Here is a 22485-nt window from a genome sequence, read left to right as displayed (position 1 = left end):
CTGGACAGGACGCAGAGGCTCAGGCCTGTAATTCTGGCACTTTGTGGGGGCAAGGCAGGAAGACAATTTAACCCAAAATGTTTAAGACCAGCCTGGGCAACATAGCAAGATGCTGCCTCTACAAAACAATTTAAAAATTAGCCAGATGTGGTGGCCCACAACTGTAGTCCCAGCTACTCAGGAGGCTGAGGTGGGAGGATTCTTTGAGCCCAGGAGATCAAGGCTGCAGTGAGCCTATGATCACGTGACTACACTGTAGCCTGGGCAACAGAGCAAGACTCTTGCTCAAAAAAAAAAATTACCTTCATAAGGAATAGTGGCCCGAATTTGGATTGGTGAGGTGGAGATGGAGAAGAAAGGATTATTGGAAATGGGAGCAGAGGGAGAAAGGAAGAGGCCAAGTTTCCAGCTTGGATGACTGGGAGGCGAGTGGCACCTTTGATTAAAATAGATTATACAATGAGGGGGAGGAGATTTAGGGGACTTGATGAGCTCAGAGTTGCACTTGCTGAGTTTGAGATGTCTCAAGCATCTCACTGGCAGTGAGAGGTCCAGCAATCAATAGGTAGATGGAACTGAAGTTGAAGGGAGTAGCAAAAGCTGGGGATGTGGATTCAGAACTCACCAGCCTGGAGATGGTATGTGAAACCATGAGATAACTTGATACCTCCCAGGGAGAGTTTATGAAGTGACAAGAAAAATGGGACCTAACCAGCATTCTTAGGGACAGGATCTTGTAGCAACAGAGCAGAAATCTCCAAGTAGAAACAGGAAAATCAAGAAAATACTACCATGCGGAGTCAAGGAAATGCAAGGTACCCTGAACAAGCAGTAGGCAAATCCAATCACAAAGGAGCAGAAACAAACTACCCAGTGGATTTGGCTATAAAGTTGTAGCTACATGGTTCAGATTGGAATGGAGAGGCCAGAGGAGGGATGGAGGAACTGACTTTGAAAAGCAGGAAGATCGCCTTATCAGAAGTTGGAGGGGGAAGGGGTGGAGGATGGAGACCAGTATTTATATGTTTATAGGGGAAGGAGCAAGGTCAGTGTTGTGGCCTAAATTGTTTTTGAAGTAGGGTACCAGATATCTGCTGAGAAAGGTGGTGTGAGTGGGTGATGATAGCTGAAGAGACCATTTAAGAGGAATGGGAAGGTTAAGAGTGACCACTGGGGTGACTGGGTTGGGCACCTGGCCAGAGTGAATGGATCAGTGGGTGATTTAGTGGGCCCAGTTGTCACATGTTCCACATTTTAGAGACTTTTCTCAGGTTGCTCTGGGAGTAGAGAAGGTGGCTTGTAGCACCTTTTCTTTTTCCAGGTTGAGGTTTTGTAGAAGGTGTTACCAATGCCAAGACCCTCCTGCTCCCTTGACCCCAATTGCCTTGGCTCCTTAAGGAGTCCCAGAATGACAGAGAAGAAGCAGTGGCCATTTTTTCTGCAAAAGCTTTGGCTTTTTTATGAAGTCCATGATTTCTACCATGCCATGAAAGCCAGGTCCAAGCCTGGAGTTAATAAGTCCAAGATCCTCTACAGCCTCTTCTCAGTCTCATGCCTTCCAATCTCTAGGGCAGCCTACATATCAAAAGGGATTTACAGGGGCTACTCTGATGCTTCTTTTGTCCAAGAACCTTTGTCTGTCCTTTGCCATTCCAAAATCCATCATCACCAAATTAGCCATTCCAAAACTCCTCAGCATTAGAAATCTGGAGTTGGGTAGATTCTATGGACCAATAAATGGAATTTTATGGAAACATCCACACTCCCTTCCTTCCTATCCTATGTGTCCTCTTAGTCTAACTGGTCCCAAGCTCAGTGGCCTTCAGACAGAAGCAGAAATGTTCCAAGATGATTAGCTAGGAACACAAGGTACAACTGAAAATCCACTGTGCAAACAAGTGCCTGTTTGATTTTCTCTTCACTTCCCTTTGGGTATTAAGCTTCCTTTCAATTCGTGTTTGGTTTCTGGTAATAAATATGGCACCAGTTTCATTGATTGATTATGAAGATTAGATGTGAGAAGTCATGGACGCAAAGCAGTGCCCAGCATTCAGCACACAGCACTATTGTTTGTAGGAAGCATTTGCACGATGCTGAGACAGCTGGAAGGGTTTACATTGTGAGGGGAGGGCCCTTCTTTCACCACCCTTTGCGTAAATGGCTTATCTCACCTCCACTCAACAAGCCCAGTGTATGGCCTAGAACTCCCATCATACCTGTGCACCAATTGAGGAGAGACACGTGGGTGGGAAATTGCAATAAAAAGACGGCCCACAGCAGGCTGCATTCCCATGGCTGGCCAGAGGAGGAGGAACGCTTTGTGTTCTCACCGGAGGTAAGTCCTCCTTTAAGCCCCAGGAGGCTTCCTCCTAATCCTGGGAAATCTTGATCCACTGGACATTCTAGGATTCTTTGTTTCTGGAAATTTTTAGAACCCAGCAAGTAGTTTGGACCCTGGCCATTGTCAAGTGCTCCAGGTACCACTCTATGTCCAACTCAGCCATGCTTCCAGTCATCTGTGATGCTCCAGGCCTACAGATGCCACCCTCTTCCTTGTCCCAGATATTCCCACCAGGGAACTAGGTCTGTATTGTGATCTCATCTCTAAGAATCACCAGTCCTGGGTGCTCCCCTATCCCTGCTGTCTCATAGCATACTCATGACATCCCTGCCCGAAACCGATCTCTATTTTCCACTGAAGTCTTCCAGAGGTTGTAGGAAGTTATCCAAAGATTTGGCCATTTAGGGAAAGGATTTCCCAGGAAAGTAAATGCCATCCAAATGCTGGCAGGCTTTTTTGCAGCTCTTTCTTTCTGCCTCGCCACCGCCCCCAACCCACATTGATTTTTTTATTCATCCTTAATCCTCTACTGAGTACTCCTTGTGTGCCAGATTCTGTACAAGGAACAAGGAACATGGGGCTCAGTTTGGCATGGTTCCACACTCACAGAAATCTACATGCATAGAGGACATTTCAGGGGGCTCTTAGCAGCACCCAATGCATAAAACTAAGAAAGGGCAGCCATTACTTTTGTGTGCAGGTATTCATAGGTACCATATCCCTCTTTCTCTATCCAATCTCCAGAGAGCCTCTACTTCCACCTGAGCAGGGACCATCCTGAGACCTTTCTAGGACATTCTGCAGTACTAGCCAGCTCTAAGCTTGCCTTTGGTTTGCTTACTGTCAATTTTATCACCCATTATCTCGCTCCATCTGTCCACAAGTCACACCTACTTTGAAACAATGCAGCTCTTTATGAAAGAAGTCAGCGGGTCTGTTTCTAAGTACATAGACCTATGTGACCTGTGCCCTAATCTTATCTTGGTCTTTTCTTTGCCATAGCTGCATGGGAAGTCTGCATACAGCAAAGTGACCTGCATGCCTCACCTTATGGAAAGGATGGTGGACTCTGGCCTCCTGTGGCTGGCCTTGGTCTCCTGCATTCTGACCCAAGCATCTGCAGTGCAGCGAGGTAAGTATTCTGCTCACCTGGCATCTCAGATGTCAAGTAAGACCTAGCAAGTGAGGATAGAAGTGCAGAGAAGGTGGCTCAGGTAAGGAAGAGGAATTGGCAGTTCTAAAGCAAAAACTCAGGGCTAGAAGTCAAGGGAAACATAATGAGAAACAATGGAAATCAAGTCACAATCTCTCATAGAGCCTAATCAGAAATTCCCCTGAAAGGGCAGTGGGAACCAGTTAACATAACTTCCCATGCCCATATCTTTGGGAGATCAGAGACCCCAGATTAAAGAAGATCAAGATATACATAACTCAGTCACCTTGTGTTGGCAAGTGCCTTCTCCTTTTCCTGAAAGGGCTAGATTAAGTGATCTCTTTATGAAGTGGGCAATTCAGATACTTGCAGAAAGGAGTCTCAGGCTTAGAATTAGAGTGCAAATTTCAGCCCTGGGGAGGAGGGTGGGAGAGAGAACTGAGCTCATTGGAAGCCTCCAGTGGAAAAATACAGGGTGTGCAAGAAGTAATCTAAGAATAACAAATGCAGTGATTCCTTGTCTTAAAATAAGTACATGCATGAGCAAAGTTTGAAAATCTCTTTTTCTGAAAGGCCCTTCTAATGTGTATTATAAGCATATGCAAAGCTTGAAAATCTCTTTTTTTTAGAAAGCCCCTTTACTGTGTATTGTAAGCACATGATCCTGTGTGTGCACTTAGCTCCTTCTTCAGGCATCTATAGCATTCAACAAAACAGAACTAGAGAAGAGAATTAGCTTGACCCTGGTGCTGTGCTTGGCATTTTACACATATTATCACATTTAATCCTCTAACAATCATTTAAGGTTTTCTTTCCCCAAATGAGGTGTATATATTCCAAGATGATTCTGGGGGTGCCTGGCAAACTCTTAACAAGTTTTTAATGGCTGTATGTTTATTTTTTATGCATATCTAAAAAATGTAACTAGCACATGATATCTATGTTGTCACAGATATTATTCTTTAAGATGAAACTAATTCTTAGAAGATAATCATTGAAAGAAACGTTTTAAGTCAATAATAGGACAGGCAAACACATGTATGACAAAGGTCATGACCCAAAGCATAGAACAGATAAAGTTTGAGAACCACTTGTTCACAGGTGTGGTTTTGCCAATGAGTCTCAGGGAACTTAAGTCACCTGCCAAGGTCACCCAGCCAGCAGGTGTGGAATTGGATTTAAACTCAGCCTGACCAGCCTGTGGTCTTCCTCCTTCACTTCTCTGCCTCTTCATACATCACAGTTTCTACGACTGTTTTTAAAAATGGTAGATCAACAATCAGAAATGGTCTTGTTAGATCAGTGGTTCTCAATTGGGGGCGATGCCCCCCAAGAGGACATTTGGCAATGCCTGGAGACCACTTTGGGGCAATGCTGCTGGGATCTGGTAGGTAGAGGCCAAGGATACTCCTAAACATTCTATAATGCACAGGATCGTTCCTCCAATGAAGAATGACCGAGCCAAAATGTCAACAGTGCCAAGGTTGGGAATTATTGCAATAGATTGTGCTACTGGTATGGAAGAATGTTTATGTTATATTAAGTAAAAAAATGCAAGTGGAAAAAAAGATGTTGCACAGAATTAAACTTATTTTTATTTTTAAGAAAGCAATATATTTTAAACTTGCCTAAGAAGAAGGCTATATAACAAATTTATTGTTACTTCTGGGGATGAGATGGGCTTATGACAACTTTCATTTCTGCTTTATTCATTTTAATGATGTTTGAGGTTCTTTTTCAGTGAGCCTGTATTACATTTATAATGAGAAAAACAAATATTGGTCAAACAAGGCTGCTGTGCATGGATGCACAGGAAAGAAAGAACTTTGTTACTCTGAGGCAGGGAGGGAGGCTGTGCAGGATGGTGGCCCTGATGTCCTCAATGCCTGTAAAATACCACAGAAGGTCCTCACTGATTATTCTGCCCCCAAGGTGATGAAGTTGATGTTTAATTAATGGATCGTGTGTGTATTGTCCTCACTGGAGTCCTTAGCACAGCATAGAGCATGGAGGGGAAAAAATCCTGTAGGTTCTGGCATTGCTCAGTAAACCCAATTGCACTCTGTCACTTTCCCAGGTTATGGAAACCCCACTGAAGCCAGTTCCTATGGGCTGGACTTGGACTGCGGAGCTCCTGGCACCCCAGAGGCTCATGTCTGTTTTGACCCCTGTCAGAATTACACCCTCCTGGATGAACCGTTCCGAAGCACAGAGAACTCAGCAGGGTCCCAGGGGTGCGATAACAACATGAGCGGCTGGTACCGCTTTGTAGGGGAAGGAGGAGTAAGGATGTCAGAGACCTGTGTCCAGGTGCACCGATGCCAGACAGACGCTCCCATGTGGCTGAATGGGACCCACCCTGCCCTTGGGGATGGCATCATCAACCACACTGCCTGTGCCCATTGGAGTGGCAACTGCTGTTTCTGGAAGACAGAGGTGCTGGTGAAGGCCTGCCCAGGCGGGTACCATGTGTACCGGTTGGAAGGCACTCCCCAGTGTAATCTGAGATACTGCACAGGTGAGCAGCAGAGCCCTGGAGGAGGCAGCTACACAGCCAATGAGACGCCACCCAGGCTCAGTAGAGTGAGTGGAGCAAGTCAAGAGGAGACAGGAGAGGATGCAGAGCAGCCTCGACTCAGCTCCTGCACAGTGAGAACTCAACACAGGGATTGTCAGACCTTCCAACGTTTCAAGCCAGAAATTCCCATTCAAGGGTGAAATTTCCCAGTTTATAAATGTGTGTAGCATAAAATCCAGAACTCATGCTCGTTCCGATTTTGGCTCCATTTGAGAAGTTTAATTTGCCTCCCTGAGCCTCAGTGTTCTGATCTGAAAAAAAAAGGGGGGGGGGAGGTAACGGCAAAAATAACAGCTAACACATAATGCTCACAATGTCCTTGTTGCTATCCTAAGTACTTCAAATGTATCAACTTGTTTGATCCTCTCCCCAGTTCCATGAGATAAGTGCTACCTAATTACCCCAATTAGGAGCACAGAGAGATTAAGGGGCTCTCCTAGTATCACAGAGCTGGAGCATGGTACAGCTGGGATTTGAACTTGGCATTCTAGCTCCAGCATCCATGGGCTTAACCACCATGCTGTCCTTTCTCATTTTGATTGAATAGGCTAATACCTTCCTTGTCCTTAGAATAGAGTCTTGCCTATAGTAAGTGTTCAGGTGGCAGCTTTAGGGCTCTCACTTATCCCATGGGACTGGGAGTCAGGCTTGACGCTTCCACTAAGTATCACACAACCTTGGCAAGATTCTTGTGCCCCAGTGGAATGAGAGGGTTGGACTTGGGGGCCTCAAGTCCAGCCCACACTGCATCCTGATCTTCTCTCTCCATGCCCCATCACCTAGACCCATACACTGTGGAGGACAAGTGCGAGAAGGCCTGCCGCCCCGAGGAGGAGTGCCTTGCCCTCAACAGCACCTGGGGCTGTTTCTGCAGACAGGACCTCAATAGCTCTGGTGAGCTGCTCACTGGGCAAGTAACTACCATCCTGAGTGGGCAGGGCAGGAGGGAGGGAGCTTTAGAGGGTCAAGATAAGGTATAAAGCAGAGTCAGGTGCATGGACCTGAGGTCAAGGGAATGTGGGCTCTCCAATCCATTTGCTGTAAAGCCAGTGGGTTTGCAAGGATAGGAGGGCACGGCTGGAGCAAATTTCCAGGTCAGCTGCTGGGCCGTGGCCTCAGGAAACGGTTCTGACATGGGCAGGCTTGACCCCTGAGGGATGAAGACACTGAAGATGATAATTCTGCAAATGTAGGAGCTATGTTTTCATAGCCACAGGGTCTTCATGTCAGGGACATGGGCAGACTTCTGGGGACAAGTCACTACTGTCTCTGAGCCTGAATGTCCTCATCTGTAAAATGAGGATAAGGTAATAATAATACACACCATACAGGGCTATTGTGAGAACTAAATCAGAGCAGTCCAATTGGGCAGGCTCAGGAGGTGATGAATTTCTCGTCCCAGGAGGTAAGCAAACACAGTGAGATGTCCCATGGGTAGGGATGTCATAGACAAACAAGCACTAAGCCCTGGACAGGGGATGGAGGAGCCTCCCACTGAGATTATTTCCTTCCATCACTGAACTCTACCAAGGGCCTTTGATCTTGCCCTTGGCACAAGCATGCCTTCCTCTGAGCACACTACAAGTCCCTATGGAAGAGAGAGTGTTCTAGGCAGCAGGACAAGAAGGAGCGTGACACATTTGGAAAACGGAGCCGCAGTGTGAACAGGGCGATGCTTAGATGTGCCCAGCAGAAGCACCCTGGGAAACGAGGGGTAGGGAACAACCAACAACCTTGATCTCCTTGAAGACTCTTTCTGCTCATTGAGTGGATAAGGCCCCAGAGAGTCAGTGTGGTTTTCTGGGGTTTGGGCCCATCACAGAGTCAGACTTTGGGCTTTAAGGAGGCCCTCCCTGTACCTGGATGGGTTCCAAGGACAGCCTTAGCTGACAGAGTGAGCAGGTGGCCTGCCTCAAGTCTTCATCAGTGGCCAGCACAATGATGACTGTCCACTGGGCCCCATTGTTTGCAGACATGTCCCTCTGTGATCTGACTTTCACTTCCATCTCCATCACCCACACCCTGCTCTCATTTTAGGTTCCTGTGCCTCTGAACTCTGAAATTCCACAAATGCACCATACCCTCTATCCCATCTCCATGCTTTTGCCTCTCCTGTTCCCTTAGCCTGGGATGTGTTCACTTGCTTTACTCACTTGCAAAACTCCTACCCACGTTTCAAATTTCATACCACTGTGAATCCTTCCCTGGCTTCACCAAGAGACTTAGATAGACCTTCTTCTCTGCTCCCCCTGCATCTGTACATACTTCTGTCTGTATCTTTATCATACTGAAGTATAATAAACTGTTGATATGTTGATATTTATACAAGACCAAGACATCATCATGGGCTGAGTCCATGCCTTATTTACTTCGTGTTAAATGCACCTAGCATTTGAGAAGGTGGTTGGTAAAGTGGCTCATGCCTGTAATCTCAACAGTTTGGGAGGCTGAGGCGGGCAGATCGCTTGAGGTCAGGAGTTTGAGACCAGCCTGGCTAATATGGCAAAACCCCGTCTTTATAAAAATACAGAAATTAGCCAGGTGCGGTGGCGCATGCCTGTAATCCCATGCCTGTAATCCCAGCCTTGGGAGGCTGAGGCAGGAGAATCACTTGAATCCAGGAGGCAGAGGTTGCAGTGAACTGAGATTGCACCACTGCACTCCAGCCTGGGAAACACAGCAAAACTCTGCCTAAAAAAAAGAGAGAGAGAGAGAGAGAGAGAGAGATAAGGTGGTTGGTAAATATATATTGAATCAATGCATTAATGAATGCAATAGAAACTATCTTCTTACTTGTTTACTATTTGTCTCCCCTATTCAAATGTTAGCTCTATAAGAGTGGGAATTTTGTCAGTTTTAATAAGTGTTGTAGTCCCAGTGCCTGGCAGATAGTAGATGCTCAAGAAGTTGTGTGTTGAATAAATGCCTGGCAGATAGTAGATGCTCAAGAAGTTGTGTGTTGAATAAATGTTGAGTTAAAATATGATAGCTCTGAACTTGGTCAGATGTGCTGACTCAACAAGGTAGCATATATCTAACTTTGATTCTAGCATGGAATGCAAGTCCATCCTGCCTCCCCAAATAACACAATCCCCAAGGGGAACTAGACCAAAAAACCTTAGCCAAGCCTGCACATAGGACGCTTGGAAATCTTGAATGAGGGGCCCCCTTTGCCAGCCTCACCTACTGCCAGCCTAGGCATGAATTCCATCTGGATCCCAGGGACCTTCTAGTCTACATAATCTTCTAGGTCACGGAGATGTTACCAAACAGTAGGGAAAGTGGGCTTCCAGGCTCATGTCCGTTCCACTTGCCTTCATCTCTGCTTTGCAGATGTCCACAGTTTGCAGCCTCAGCTAGACTGTGGGCCCAGGGAGATCAAGGTGAAGGTGGACAAATGTTTGCTGGGAGGCCTGGGTTTGGGGGAGGAGGTCATTGCCTACCTGCGAGACCCAAACTGCAGCAGCATCTTGCAGACACAGGAGAAGAACTGGGTATCTGTGACCAGCCCCGTCCAGGCTAGTGCCTGCAGGAACATTCTGGAGGTAAGTGGCTTTCACACCACTGCTGCCAGAAGGTATGTGTTGGGCTGATGGGACCTATCATAGTAGCTCTGAGATCTTGGACAAGCCACTTAGCTTCCCTGAGCCCCCAGGGTTATGTGAGAGTGCACAAGTTGGTTTACATAAAGAGCTTAGTATAAGTCTGACATGTGAGTTTCATAAATGTAAGCTACAATTATGATAATTTTAATTAGGGATGGTGGGGGAGGGATGCACCGAGAAGCAAGCTTGTTGGTTCCTGACTCTTCTCAAGGGTGAATAATTTATCGTTCTAGTTTTTTGCCTGGTGTCCTCATTCCCCTTCCCATAAAGTATCAGTAACACTGAAGGAGGAGGTCCCTTGACCTCCATGAGCTCAGAAGGTAGGGTGTCTGCATGGTTAAGCAAATTGACTCTGGAAATCAGATCTGGATTTGAGATACACCTACATACACATACACATAAACATCTGTGTGGTTTTGTTTTTTTGCCAAAGAGAAATCAAACCCATGCCATCTACAAAAACACCCTCTCCTTGGTCAATGATTTCATCATCAGAGACACCATCCTCAACATCAACTTCCAATGTGCCTACCCACTGGACATGAAAGTCAGCCTCCAAGCTGCCTTGCAGCCCATTGTAAGGTATGGCATTAACCCTTGCCCTTTGACCCATAACCCTGGCAATAGTCACATCACTCTTACTTCAAGTGCAGACTATGATGTCCACATCATACTGTCAGCCTCCTCCAGGAGCCTCCAGTCATTCAGTCATTCATTCCACAAGTATTCATTGATTGTATATTAAAGATGTTCAGCATGAACAAGGCAGACATAGATTTTTCTGTGGATATTAAAGATTGTTATAACTAGGCAATGCAGCAACATGAAACAGTGCTTACTAAATGTGCTAGAAAACAAAAACACAGGACAAGTTCATTCACCTTGAGGAACAAAGGTATTAAACTACTAATTAAACCAATAATTACTTATAAGCAAGATAAGTGCAATGTAAAAGAAATGTGGGGTGCTTTGGGAGCAGGGAACAGTGGCTCCAGACCCCTGCTGGTGGTGGGTTTGATGGGGACAGAACAGCTTCCCTGCAGACGTGAGATTTAAGCAGAGACCAGCTTTTATCGGATAAACAGGCACCCCCGTCCCCAGCAGAAACAGCATCAGATAGCAATTTGGGCAGGGGCTTTTCTCTGTTTTGTTGTGTTTCTGTGCTGAAATGGGCCCCAGCTGAATCAGTTCCTTAGCATCCCTAGACTTGCCGGGGGACTTTCTGAGATGTCAAAAATCCAGAGTGCCCATCTCATTCCCTATTGCTCCCTGAGATCACAAAGCAACGGGATCAGAAGGATTAGACATTTTCTAATTCAGTGGTTTCCAGATGGTTTGGTGCTGGGGCTCCTGGTTCATAAAAAATCATAATGAAAGCCATTTATCTTGTTAAAATTGGTGTTTTACTGAAGACTGTGGAATGGAGGGAAGAGATCTGTTGCTAAAAAATGTGAACACACAGAACTGGTTCTCAGCCCCACCCTTCAGGTGAGAAGATAGAGGTGTACACTCAGTTATTCCTTCAGCAATGGAGATATGTGTAACCTGTCCTGCAGGGAGGATCAGTGGAAATCCCGGAGACAGACTTGTCTGTCAAGTTTAGTGCCTAGAAGCTAATAAATGCTCAGTTTAAACGACTGATTGAATAGTTCACTTAAGGATCCAAGATGTGTGTCTTTGCCTTCGTAAGTGTGTTAAGTAAGTGCAGGGCTTGATTTATGTTGTTCTCTGAGGTTTCCATTCTTGTGGCTTTCTTTTTCTCAGTTCCCTGAATGTCAGTGTGGACGGGAATGGAGAGTTCATTGTCAGGATGGCCCTCTTCCAAGACCAGAACTACACGAATCCTTACGAAGGGGATGCAGTTGAACTGTCTGTTGAGTCCGTGCTCTATGTGGGTGCCATCTTGGAACAAGGGGACACCTCCCGGTTTAACCTGGTGTTGAGGAACTGCTATGCCACCCCCACTGAAGACAAGGCTGACCGTGTGAAGTATTTCATCATCAGAAACAGGTAACGAGCAATTCTGGAATTATCATTTGGCCTTACGAATGTTTACACGAAAGTGTTCATCTCATCCATCCCCAGCAGACGTGTAAGTTGTATTACACATCATAACCACAATCTTTGACCCAGAAATATCACTCCTGAGATTTTAGCCTAAAATATTAATACTAAATAGGTGAGCAGGGTAAATAAATGTCAATATTTTCCGTTTCAATATTGTTGATAACTTTGGCAACAGGCTGATTGTTCAAAAATAGGGAATCAATTTGGTAGTGATGGATTATTACACAGAAGTGAACACTGGTCAATAGGAAAACAATATGATAAATGTTGTGGGGTGAAATACCATTAAACATGCCCAGCTGACAAAAACAAGGGAAAAATGCATTTCTATAGATCATGATTTAAATTATAGTAATAATCCTAGCTAATATTTGTCATTGAGCTATGGCACATTAGCTATGTGCCAAGCAATATATGTGGATTATCTGATTAAATGCTCACATCAGTCTCATAAAGTGTATATTACTGTCTCCACTTTACAGATAAGAAAAGTAAGGTTCAGTAAGGATGAGTAACCTTCCCATAATCACTTAGCTAGAACGTGGGTCAGGCTAGAATATAAAACCCATCTGTTTCACTCCAGAGACTGTGCCCTCAAATAATTTAAGCCATGTGAGCTTATGGATAACATCTTGGAGGAAACAGAGGAGCAGAAAAATCCACGTTATCATGATGGAGGGAACCTGAGGGACTCTAATTTTCTCCACTGCTGTTTTTAGAAGTTACACCTTTGCCCCTGTCACCCTCCCAGCTGCTCAAATCAACGTGATTCCACCATCCACGTGGAGGAGAATGGGAGGTCCTCGGAAAGCCGGTTCTCAGTTCAGATGTTCATGTTTGCTGGACATTATGACCTAGTTTTCCTGCATTGTGAGATTCATCTCTGTGATTCTCTTAATGAACAGTGCCAGCCTGTGAGTGTCTCTTTGAACTGAACTCTTCAGAGCCTGGCATGGAGCCTGGTACCTGATAGGCTTTCCATATATATTTATTGGAATTATAAACAGAGGGAGGGTGGGAAGGAGGGGAAAGGGAGGGAAGGGAAGAGAAGGGAAAGGGGAAGGGGAAAGAGAAGGGGAAGGGAAGGGAAGGATGGAGAGAAGGGAAGGGAATGGGAAGGTGAAGGGGAAGAGGAAAGGGGAAGGGAAGATTAGGGAAGGGGACGAGGAAGGGGAAGGCGGGAGGGAAGGGAAGGGAGGGGAAAGGGAAGAGAGAGGGAGAAAGGAATACAGGAGGGGTGGAGAAAGGAATACAGGAGTGATGGAGAAGGAAAGGAGGGACAGGGAAGGAGAGAAAGAAAGAAGCAGGATGAAGAGACGGAAAGAGATGGGTAGGTGTATGGATGGGAGGGAGGGAAGAACGAACGATAAATAGATAGATTCTAGGTCTCCTGAAGGCCCATATCTAAGCAATTTTTGTGTCCCCAGGAGGCAGATTTGATAAAGAAATCTGTCTACTAGATTCCATTGGCATCTTTTTTTTTTTAAATGATTATAATCATAGATGACTTTTTTAGTGCTTGCACTTTGTCAAGCACCATGCTAAAACTTCTGCATACATTTTCTAATGTAACTCTCAGAACAACCCTGTAAGTAGATTATTTTGCCTACTCCACTGTGAGGGTCAGAGAAGTCCTTGCCCACAGGGCCACGCACAGTTAGAAAATATCAGAGCCAGGGTGTGCCCCAGCCAAGAGCTGGCTCCAGTGCCCCTGCTCTTGCCTGCATTTGGAACTGCCTGTGAATAGTTGGCATTTTCCGAGTGCTTACTTTGTGCCCACATGTTGCAGGCACATCTCATTTTCATCTTCACAACCAGGTAGGTATTATTTAGTTATTGTAGAAAGGCAAAGTCATTGGCCCCAAATTATATAGCTAAAAGAAAGTCTCTACTTGATGAGATTCAAACCCAGATCTGTTTGGCATGACAGTGATAATTTTCTAGATTGAGATAACCACAGCATCGGAATTAGGGCCATAGCTTGAACCAGTTCTGGACCTAGTTCTTGGTCCAGAGCTGCCCATTGTAGGAGCAGTCTAGATAGAATCCAGGAATTTAAATTTTGATATAATAAAAGTTCATCATCCCTACAGTCTTGCTCAAGAAGTCAAGTCCGCAGTGAAGTACCGGCCATCGACCTAGCCCGGGTTCTAGATTTGGGACCCATCACTCGGAGAGGTAGGCCAAATCCCAGTGACAAGACCAGCTGGCTGAGTGTTGACAGTTAACCACAGGTGCCTGGGGTCACCAGCTCAACTTCTCAGGGCTCTTCTACCACCTCAGTCTGACCCTTACTGAAAAACCTATTCTTTGAGATGCTTTGGGTAATAATGACAATATTGTCATTTGGACCTCCTGTGTGCTTAGAGACCTGGCTAAGCTCTTGCATCCAACAATTCACTTAATCCTCCCATGCCTGGTCCATTTTACAGGTGAGAAACTAAGACTCAGAGAGATTAAGTGACTCGCCCAAGGTTCCCCTACTCATGAGTGGCTAGAGTTAGGATTGAACCCAGCTCAGTCTGATTCCAAAACACGTGGCCTTTTCCTTATTCCACCTGCTTCCAGGCCCCATAATTCAGTTCCTTATGGGTGAAGTGTAAGTCCTAAATCCCGTTTAAATGCAACTTTGTTTTCTGGTGAATGACTGTGTTTTCCAAAATTCATTTACGGTATTCTAGAGTATAATATAGGGGAGGCTTTCCAATGGCTCCTCAAATTTTCATCCATCCTACTCATGGGTTTACAGTAGTGTTTAGTGAGTGTTTTTATTTCCACCAGGATGGAGAAGTGGAAGAAAGAAGGCCTTTTTTTTTTTGCCCTAAAGCAATTAAAAGGCAGTAATGTTAATAATAGTAATAATACTTTCTTTGTGCCTGGCATTTTGTCAAATGCCTTTATATGCATGATCACTTTGAATGCTCACAGCAGGTGAGGGAGGTAAGCATTATCACCATTTCCATTCTCCAGAGCAAATGGAGGCTGTCTCATGAAGAAGGCTCTGCCCTGAGTTTTCCTACCGTTTTACTGAGCTCTCAACTTGAAGCCTCAAGTGGCATCACAGGGTAACTTGGTGGAGGTTAAGAACTTCCATTTTTGAATCAGACATACTGGGGTTTGAATCCCAGCTCTGCTACTGACTGGCAAGGTCAACTTGGCAAGTCCGTCAACATCACTGAGCTCCAGTCTTCTCATCTGTCAAATGGGGATGAGAATACTTTCCTCACAAATCTGTTAGGAGGATTAAGTCTAAGATGCAATGTGTCTAGAAAGGTGCCTGTGCCAGATCATAGATGCCCCCACAATGTGGCCACAAACTTGACAGTGGTTGTGATGGCCAGGTCTAGGAGGATGTGAAGCAGTTGCAGCCACAGTGTTGCAGTCACTGGAGCATGACTGAGGAAACCCACCCCTTCTGTTCTTGTTCACAGGTGCACAGTCTCCTGGTGTCATGAATGGAACCCCCAGCAGTGCAGGTACATCACTTTCTCATGCCTTTCCCACAGCTTTCCCAACTCTCCTTTCTCTTTTCAATTCTGCCCCTTTTATGGCCCAGACCCTATGTTAGGGACACTGACATTAATCAGACCTAAGATTGGCCTTTGAGATGCCCACAGTCTAGTGGAGGAAGCAGTCCTTTAACAAGAAATATATACTGAGTGCCTACTGTGTGCCAGGCCTTTTTCTAGGCACTGAAGATGTGATGGCAAACAAAACAGCCCAGGTGCCTACCCTCATAGAGCTTATGCACCAGTGTGGAAAGTAGAAAATAAAAAAGTAAACACAGTACTTTAGAAATAAAAGAAAGCGATGTGATAGAAGAGTAATAATGCCTTAAATAAAATAGAAGTTCACTTCTTTTTTTTCAAACTCAAGAACTTTTTATTTCTTTTTTTTTTAATTCATTTTACTTTAAGTTCTGGGATACATGAGCAGAACGTGCAGGTTTGTTACATAGGTATACATGTGCCGTAGTGGTTTGCTGCACCCATCAAGCCATCATCTAGGTTTTAAGTCCCGCATGCATTATGTATTTGTCCTAATGCTCTCCCTCCCCTTGCCCCCCATCCCCTGGCAGGCCCTGGTGTGTGATGTTCCCCTCCCTGTGTCCATGTGTTCTCATTGTATAGACGTTCATTTCTGTCACACATAAATGAAGCTTAGAGGCAAGCTGTCCAAGGCTAGTGGGGCAGCACCATAAAGCTGTCAAAGACCCAGGCTCCTTCCAACTCATGCCTCCACCATCTTTGAGGTGTGGCCGGCCATCATCTTCATGTTCCAAGATGGCAGCCAGAGCTCCAACCTTTGTATCCAGGCAGCAGGATGGAGGGAACAAGGAAGAAGCCAATGAGTGTTAAAAGACATTCCTGAAAGCTGGCACCTTATACCTCCACTTACATCTCATTGGCTGGTGCTTGGTCACGTGCCACACCTTGCTGCAAAGAAAGCCAGGAAATGTAGTCTTTATTCTGGGTGGGCCATGTGCCTAACCAATGTTTGATGGCTTTATCATCAAGGTAGGAAGGAAGAATGACTATCAGAATGGATAAGTGGTCAGAAAAACTTTCAGAGTAAGTGATGTTGAAGCCAAATGAGAAAAATGAGTCAGAGGTGCAAATGTTAGGGGAATGAGCCCCATACGCACGGGAACATCAACAATTCATTGCACAAGCGAGACAGGCACTTGAGCAAATAAATGACAAGCAAGTAGATAGTACAGAAAGAGTACATAAAAGGCTAAATAACTGTATTGGATAAGGTCTGGAAAGAATTTCACCATGTAGTAACATCTGAATGGGGTTTTGATGAATGACTTGGAGCTAAACAAGCTGACTAATAAAAGAAATATCACACACACACACACACACACACACACACGCAGAGAGAGAGAGACACAGAGAGAGAGAGAGAGAGAGAACATTTTTACATTTTTTGCATATTTATAGGGTACTAAAAATATGTTTTGGACAAAATGGAAGGCATATACTATTAAGATTTGCTTTCCCACAACATGACCTATATTGGTGAACCCAAACATGAAAAGGTTCTTTCCATCCTCAAAGCCCAAACTTAGACAGCAGTTTTTAAATTTCCCAAATAAGTCCAAGATGGACTCTGTATGTTCAGTGCTAGCATTCAGAAAATGCTAAGAAAAGTCACGCTCATTGACAGGAGTGGTTAGAGCTCATTCTAAAAGCAGCTTAGGCCAGGTGCAGTGGCTCAGGCCTGTAATCCCAGCACTTTGGGAAGCCAAGACAGGCAGACCACCTGACATCAGGAGTTCGAGACCAGCCTGACCAACATGGAGAAACCCTGTCTCTACTAAAAATACAAAATTAGATGGGCATGGTGGTGCATGCCTGTAATCCCAGCTACTTGGGAGGCTGAAGCAGGAGAATCGCTTGAACCCGGGAGGAGGAGGTTTTGGTGAGCTGAGATTGCGCCATTGCACTCCAGCCTGGGCAACAAAAGCAAAACTCCATCAAAAAAAAAAAAAAAAAAAAAAGCAGCTTGAAGTCAGGAACCTCAAGTCTCATTCCTTTCTGCCAGTCCTTCTGGTTAGCCCAGTGCCTGGAACAGTGTGGTTTCCCAGTAGAGTTTGCCGAATTTACTAATTTCTAGAATGGGTGGTAGATTTTGGACACTTCTAGACAAGGAGGGGATCAGTCTGATGTTGAGACAGCCTACCCACCACAAGAGGGCACTTGTGGTTTTCATTGTCTGCTATCACAATCATCTTTGATGTTTTAGAATTAATTGAACATAAACCTGTTTTTATAATTATAACTTTTTGTCATGTACTGTTCTGAAATTTATGATATTTATCTCCTCATTTCTAGGACATCAGCCAGTTACTTTGAAATTGGGGTAATGGGTAGATTTTATAATTTGGTCGTATGGCAGGAAGGCTCACATGTTTCTCCTAGGCCCTCTGATACAAGACTATTATCATCTGGGATCCACGTCCTTCACTGAAACTGAGTGCACAGTGATGTGCCAAAGACATACAATCCCAGCAGAACTAGATCTTAGAGTCTAGCTTTTAAAACCAACATTTATATAGTGTTTACCATGTGCCAGGCAATGGTCTCAATGCTTAATATGAACTCACTCATTTAAGCCTTACAAAAATCCAGTGAAGTCACAGGTGCTATTAATATTTCACTTTGGCATACAGGAAAATACAGGCAGAGAAGTTTAGTAACTTTTCTGGGACTGCCCAGCTAGGTGTAGAGCTGAGATTCTAAGCTAAGTAAACAGGCATCAGAGGCAGTGCTTTTTAACCTGTGTGTCCTTCTGCCCCTTTGGTATTAGTCAGCGTAAGTAATGCTAGCTGCTGTAACAAACAGTCCTCAAACTTCTGTGTCTTACGACAGTATTGTTTCCCACTAAATCACTGGGGGAGGGGATGCAGTTCTGCTCCATGTAGTCATTAGAAGCTCGGGCTTCTACTACCTTCTGGTAACTTCTGGCAACTCCACTATCCCCTGCAAGTCCTATCTTGGATCCTCTGCATCTGCTCCCTAGATGGCTGATGAGAGAGCAACAGGATATATAGGAGGCTTTAAGGATCAGACCTAGAAATGGCACAGATGACTTCTATGCACATTTTATTGGCCAGATTCAGTCACATGGCCCCACCTACTTGCAAAGGACACTGGGAAAAATTGCATTCCTGTGTGTCCAGAGGAAAATGAAAAAAATGGTTGGTGATTAGATAGCTTTGCCTCTACCACGTGAGTCCCAGAGACTATAACTAGGCCAGATATCAAAGATACTTTGCCTTTCTCATCCTTGTGTTGTGAAAGACAAAGAGGCCAACTTACATTTGCTCCTGACTCCCAAAGCCCAACACTTGACAGTCATCTTTCTTGTATTTCAGGGTTCCTGGTGGCCTGGCCTATGGTCCTCCTGACTGTCCTCCTGGCTTGGCTGTTCTGAGAGCTCCGCTGAGCATCTGGCCTTGAAGTTTGTGTTCTTCCCTCTGGCAATGGCTCCTTTCAGCACTTCTGCTTTCCGCTCCAATTCACACAGTCTTGGTATTAACAGACTCAAGGCCAGGCTAGGTTTAGGGAAAGGGAAGAGCTTTCACCTTCTTTAAAACTCTCGGCTGGGCACAGTGGCTCATGCCTGTAATCCCAGCACTTTGGGAGGCTGAGGCAGGCGGATCACCTGAGGTCAGCAGTTCAAAACCAGCCTGGTCAAAATGGTGAAACTCCGTCTCTACTAAAAATACAAAAATTAGCCGGGCATGGTGGCAGGCGCCTATAATCCCAGCTATTTGGGAGGCCAAGGCAGGAGAATTGCTCGAACCCAGGAGGTGGAGGTTGCAGTGAGCTGAGATTGTGCCATTGCACTCCAGCCTGGGCAACAGAGCAAGACTCTGTCTCAAAAAAAAGAAAAAAGAAAAAAGAAAAGCAACATAGTGGGGTTCCTGTCAATCTGTCCTCGGTTGCCCTTCTCATTTGTTAATGGGACCTTGAAAGCAAGATGCTAGGTGCCCTCTGTGGCTCCACCCTTTACCGGAAGTGTGGTACATGTTTTTAACTTCAGGGAAGAGGTATCCTGTCACTGGGGTATGGGATGAGCATAGAGAAGAGGCACCGGCCATGCCTCCTTCCTAAGCATCTCCTGTTCTGACTGCTCATGAATTGAAGAAACTGACCCTTGTGTTCACTCTGCTTCCCCTGATTGTTTCTATCATGGTTTCCAAAAATTGCCATGGGAACATGTCAAAGGGCCACTTTGAGACTCTGCTCCAGGAAAAACTAGTCCCCATAACTCCCCTATCCCCCACCATACCACAGACATGCTGTGACTTAGAGAACTACACAAACATCCTTGGGACCTAGATGCTGAAGGAATGACTTAATATGATGCAGAAACTCCATCACCCAAGGGAGTACCTCTCACTGTAAACAGTGCTGTGCTTGCTCTGAAGGATTAAGCAAGGAGTCCCAGCAGAAGCAATGCACCAGTCCTACTATGGGAATGAAACTGCAAAGCCTAGGAGATGGGTGAAGTCCCTGCCTGTCTGGAGACCTTTAATGAGTACTTCAAAGCACTCAACAAAGACGCAACAAATAGGGCACCACACATACACAGGCATTAATACTCACGGGCATATAGATGCTGACATGTGTACACTGACTTACGCCCTTCCCACAGCTACAGATAAGGCCTCGCAAAGTTGGCCTCAGAGACACATCAGGAACCAAGGTGGACCAGCAGGTGCCGAGCCTGTGTATCTGCTTGGAGGAGACGTTCCAATGTGCTGCCTTGTTCAGAGATGGTGTGGTTGCAAGAAACAGAAACCCACTACAATTTCTCAGGAAAAAAGGGAGTTAATTATAAGGACATAAGAACGCAAAGTTCAAGTGCAAGAGATACATCCAGGCTGCACAAGCTCCGGGAGTGGGGCCTGGCAAGCCAAAAGAAACCAAAGTTTGTCTTGCCTTCTGTTCCTCTTTCTGAAGCCACATAGCCTTTTATGACTGTGTGTCTTTGCATCGCCTTTGTTTTCTTTTTATGTCTCTGAAGCCAGCTTTTCCTGTTCACTCATCCCTTGATTAAATATGGACATTCTAGCTTCACATCACTTCCTAATTCGGGGACCAACAGAGTCTGGTTAGCATGTTGCTATCCCACCTCCAAACTGCATCAGGGAATTTGATTTCGCTGCTTGGGTCAGGGTCCAATAGTCTGGGCCAGGGGACTGGGACCATCTAGCACATAGCCAAAGGGGCTGATCTGATGGGGAAGGTCTGACACAAATGGGGTCATTTCTTAGACAGACATCCCAAGGGCCACTGTGATAGTGGCTTCTCTAAAAGACGGGTTCCTGAGAAGAATTGCATTCTGTTTCCCAGTGAGTTAGAGGAGTCATACCTACTACATCCCAGGGCAGGTGGCATGGTAGAAACAGGCCTGAAAGACAGGTCAGGTTCTAACCTTCTCCCCTCTCTGAGGCTCAGCTGCTCCCTTCTGTAGAATAAAAGGGGTTGGTCTGTAACAAGATTTTCAAAAATTTATAGTAGTGGAACTTTACAATTTGACATGGACAACCAGAGATTAAAAGCAAATAGATTCTTGTTGATGTCAGGTGGGGAGCTCAGCTCTCCCATTCTGTGATTCCTTCCTCTGAAGGCCTTCAAAGCAACTCCATAATAACTCACCGAGCTGCCAGAGCCGATGTTTTGGAGCACCCTGGGACATATGAACTCTAATACAACTTCCAGGAGAAAGTACATAGGATTCCACTTAGAGCCAATCTCAGCTATCTATCTGTCTGGCTACCTATCATCTATCTATCTATGTATCTACGTATCTATCTATCTATCTATCTATCTATCTATCTATCTATCTATCATCTACCTCCTATCTACCTATCATCTACATACCTACCTACTCAATTATCATCTAGCTAGCTAGCTATTTACACCTTTTTGTTTTCTACAAATGGGCATGTTGTCTGAATAACAATCTCTGAATGTCCAGTCCACTTCATTCATTCACTCAGTCAACACAAATTTGCTTAGCAGGTTTTATGTCCCGGGTCCAAGGGCCTGGGTACAATAATTAATTAGACACAATCCCTTCCCTAGGAAGGTTCACAATCCTGGCAGAACACAAACTCACATAGAGGCACTCACAGGCAAACCACAAACACACATGCCCACTTACCCCCACACACAGGCCTGTATACCCAGAGGCGTCTATCCACACCAACACACACATTCTAACAGACACACATATCAACCTCATGTGCCCAAAGGCACAGATGCACATGCAGAAAGCCTCAGAGACCCTCAAGTCAGCCACTTACATATTTACTCTCATGAATTACTTTGTAACAACCAATATTTTTTAACACCCCCTATGTATAAGGCATTATTTTAAGTGCATTTTGGGCACTATATCATTCCACCCTCACATTAGACATTGAAGGTAGCCACTATTATTACCTTCAATTTAGTGATGAGTAAACCAATGCTTTAAAAAGATAATTACTCAAAGGCCTATAGCTTTTAAATGCTGATTTCAGGGCTTGAACCCAGGTAGCCAGACTTTGAAGCAAATGCTCTTGACTAGACACTGTATCCTGCCTCCATTTATATATAACACTTAACACACACACATAAACACACACACACACACAGTGTGGCACCCATATACACATACGTATATGTGTATAACATATATGCACCCCCTTGCAAACAGGTTATGTGGACAGACACAAGCATTTTCCAGCAAAGGCCCTCACACATACACAGGCATTAATACTCATGGGCATACAGATGTTGACATGTGTGCACTGACTTATGCGTCATGATTTAGATGCAGACACATCAATGGAACTTCACATATAACTTAACACAGAAAAAAAACCCCACAGAGACACTCCAATACTCACACACATACATATGCCTGCACATGCATGCATACATATATATACATAAACACACACATACATCCCTACAAGACACAGGATCTGGATCCAACTCTCCTGGAACCGGGATTCCTGCCATGTTTCTCTCCCATCAGCTTACATCTCCCACCCCCAGTGCTGTTCAGCTGGCTCTGGGGCAAGATAAATTCCAGCTGCAGAGGGCTCAGTGAAATGGGCCCTGGACCCAGCATCTGAAAGTTCTGGAGAGTAAGGATGTTGGGGATAGTAAGAAGCAACCTGAAGACTAGTCTTCCATACCCAGGAAGACTGGCCTCTCAGGTCTGAAGAAGC

At 45.1% G+C, this 22485-nt stretch overlaps 1 protein-coding gene across 2 annotated transcripts; it reads left to right on the top strand.

Moving 5' to 3' along the window:
- Positions 1-1812: 1812 nt before the first annotated feature.
- GP2 (glycoprotein 2) lies at positions 1813-22124 on the top strand. Of its 2 annotated transcripts, XM_054454246.2 has the most exons (11): positions 1813-2335; positions 3344-3473; positions 5572-6012; positions 6856-6966; positions 9406-9617; positions 10111-10259; positions 11442-11687; positions 12496-12658; positions 13838-13922; positions 15176-15220; positions 18628-22124. In XM_054454246.2, the coding sequence occupies exons 1-11, from the start codon at positions 2003-2005 to the stop codon at positions 18684-18686; spliced, it is 1974 nt and encodes a 657-aa protein (XP_054310221.2). In that variant the 5' UTR covers positions 1813-2002; the 3' UTR covers positions 18687-22124. The 2 variants fall into 2 exon arrangements, with proteins under 2 accessions (XP_054310221.2, XP_054310222.2); XM_054454247.2 differs by lacking the exon at positions 5572-6012.
- The last annotated feature ends 361 nt before the right edge of the window (positions 22125-22485 follow it).

The sequence above is a fragment of the Pongo pygmaeus genome, chromosome 18, assembly GCF_028885625.2.
Source record: "Pongo pygmaeus isolate AG05252 chromosome 18, NHGRI_mPonPyg2-v2.0_pri, whole genome shotgun sequence".
Taxonomy (NCBI): domain Eukaryota; kingdom Metazoa; phylum Chordata; class Mammalia; order Primates; family Hominidae; genus Pongo; species Pongo pygmaeus.
Note: the sequence above shows the minus strand (reverse complement) of the source record. Positions and strands in the feature narration are given on the sequence as shown.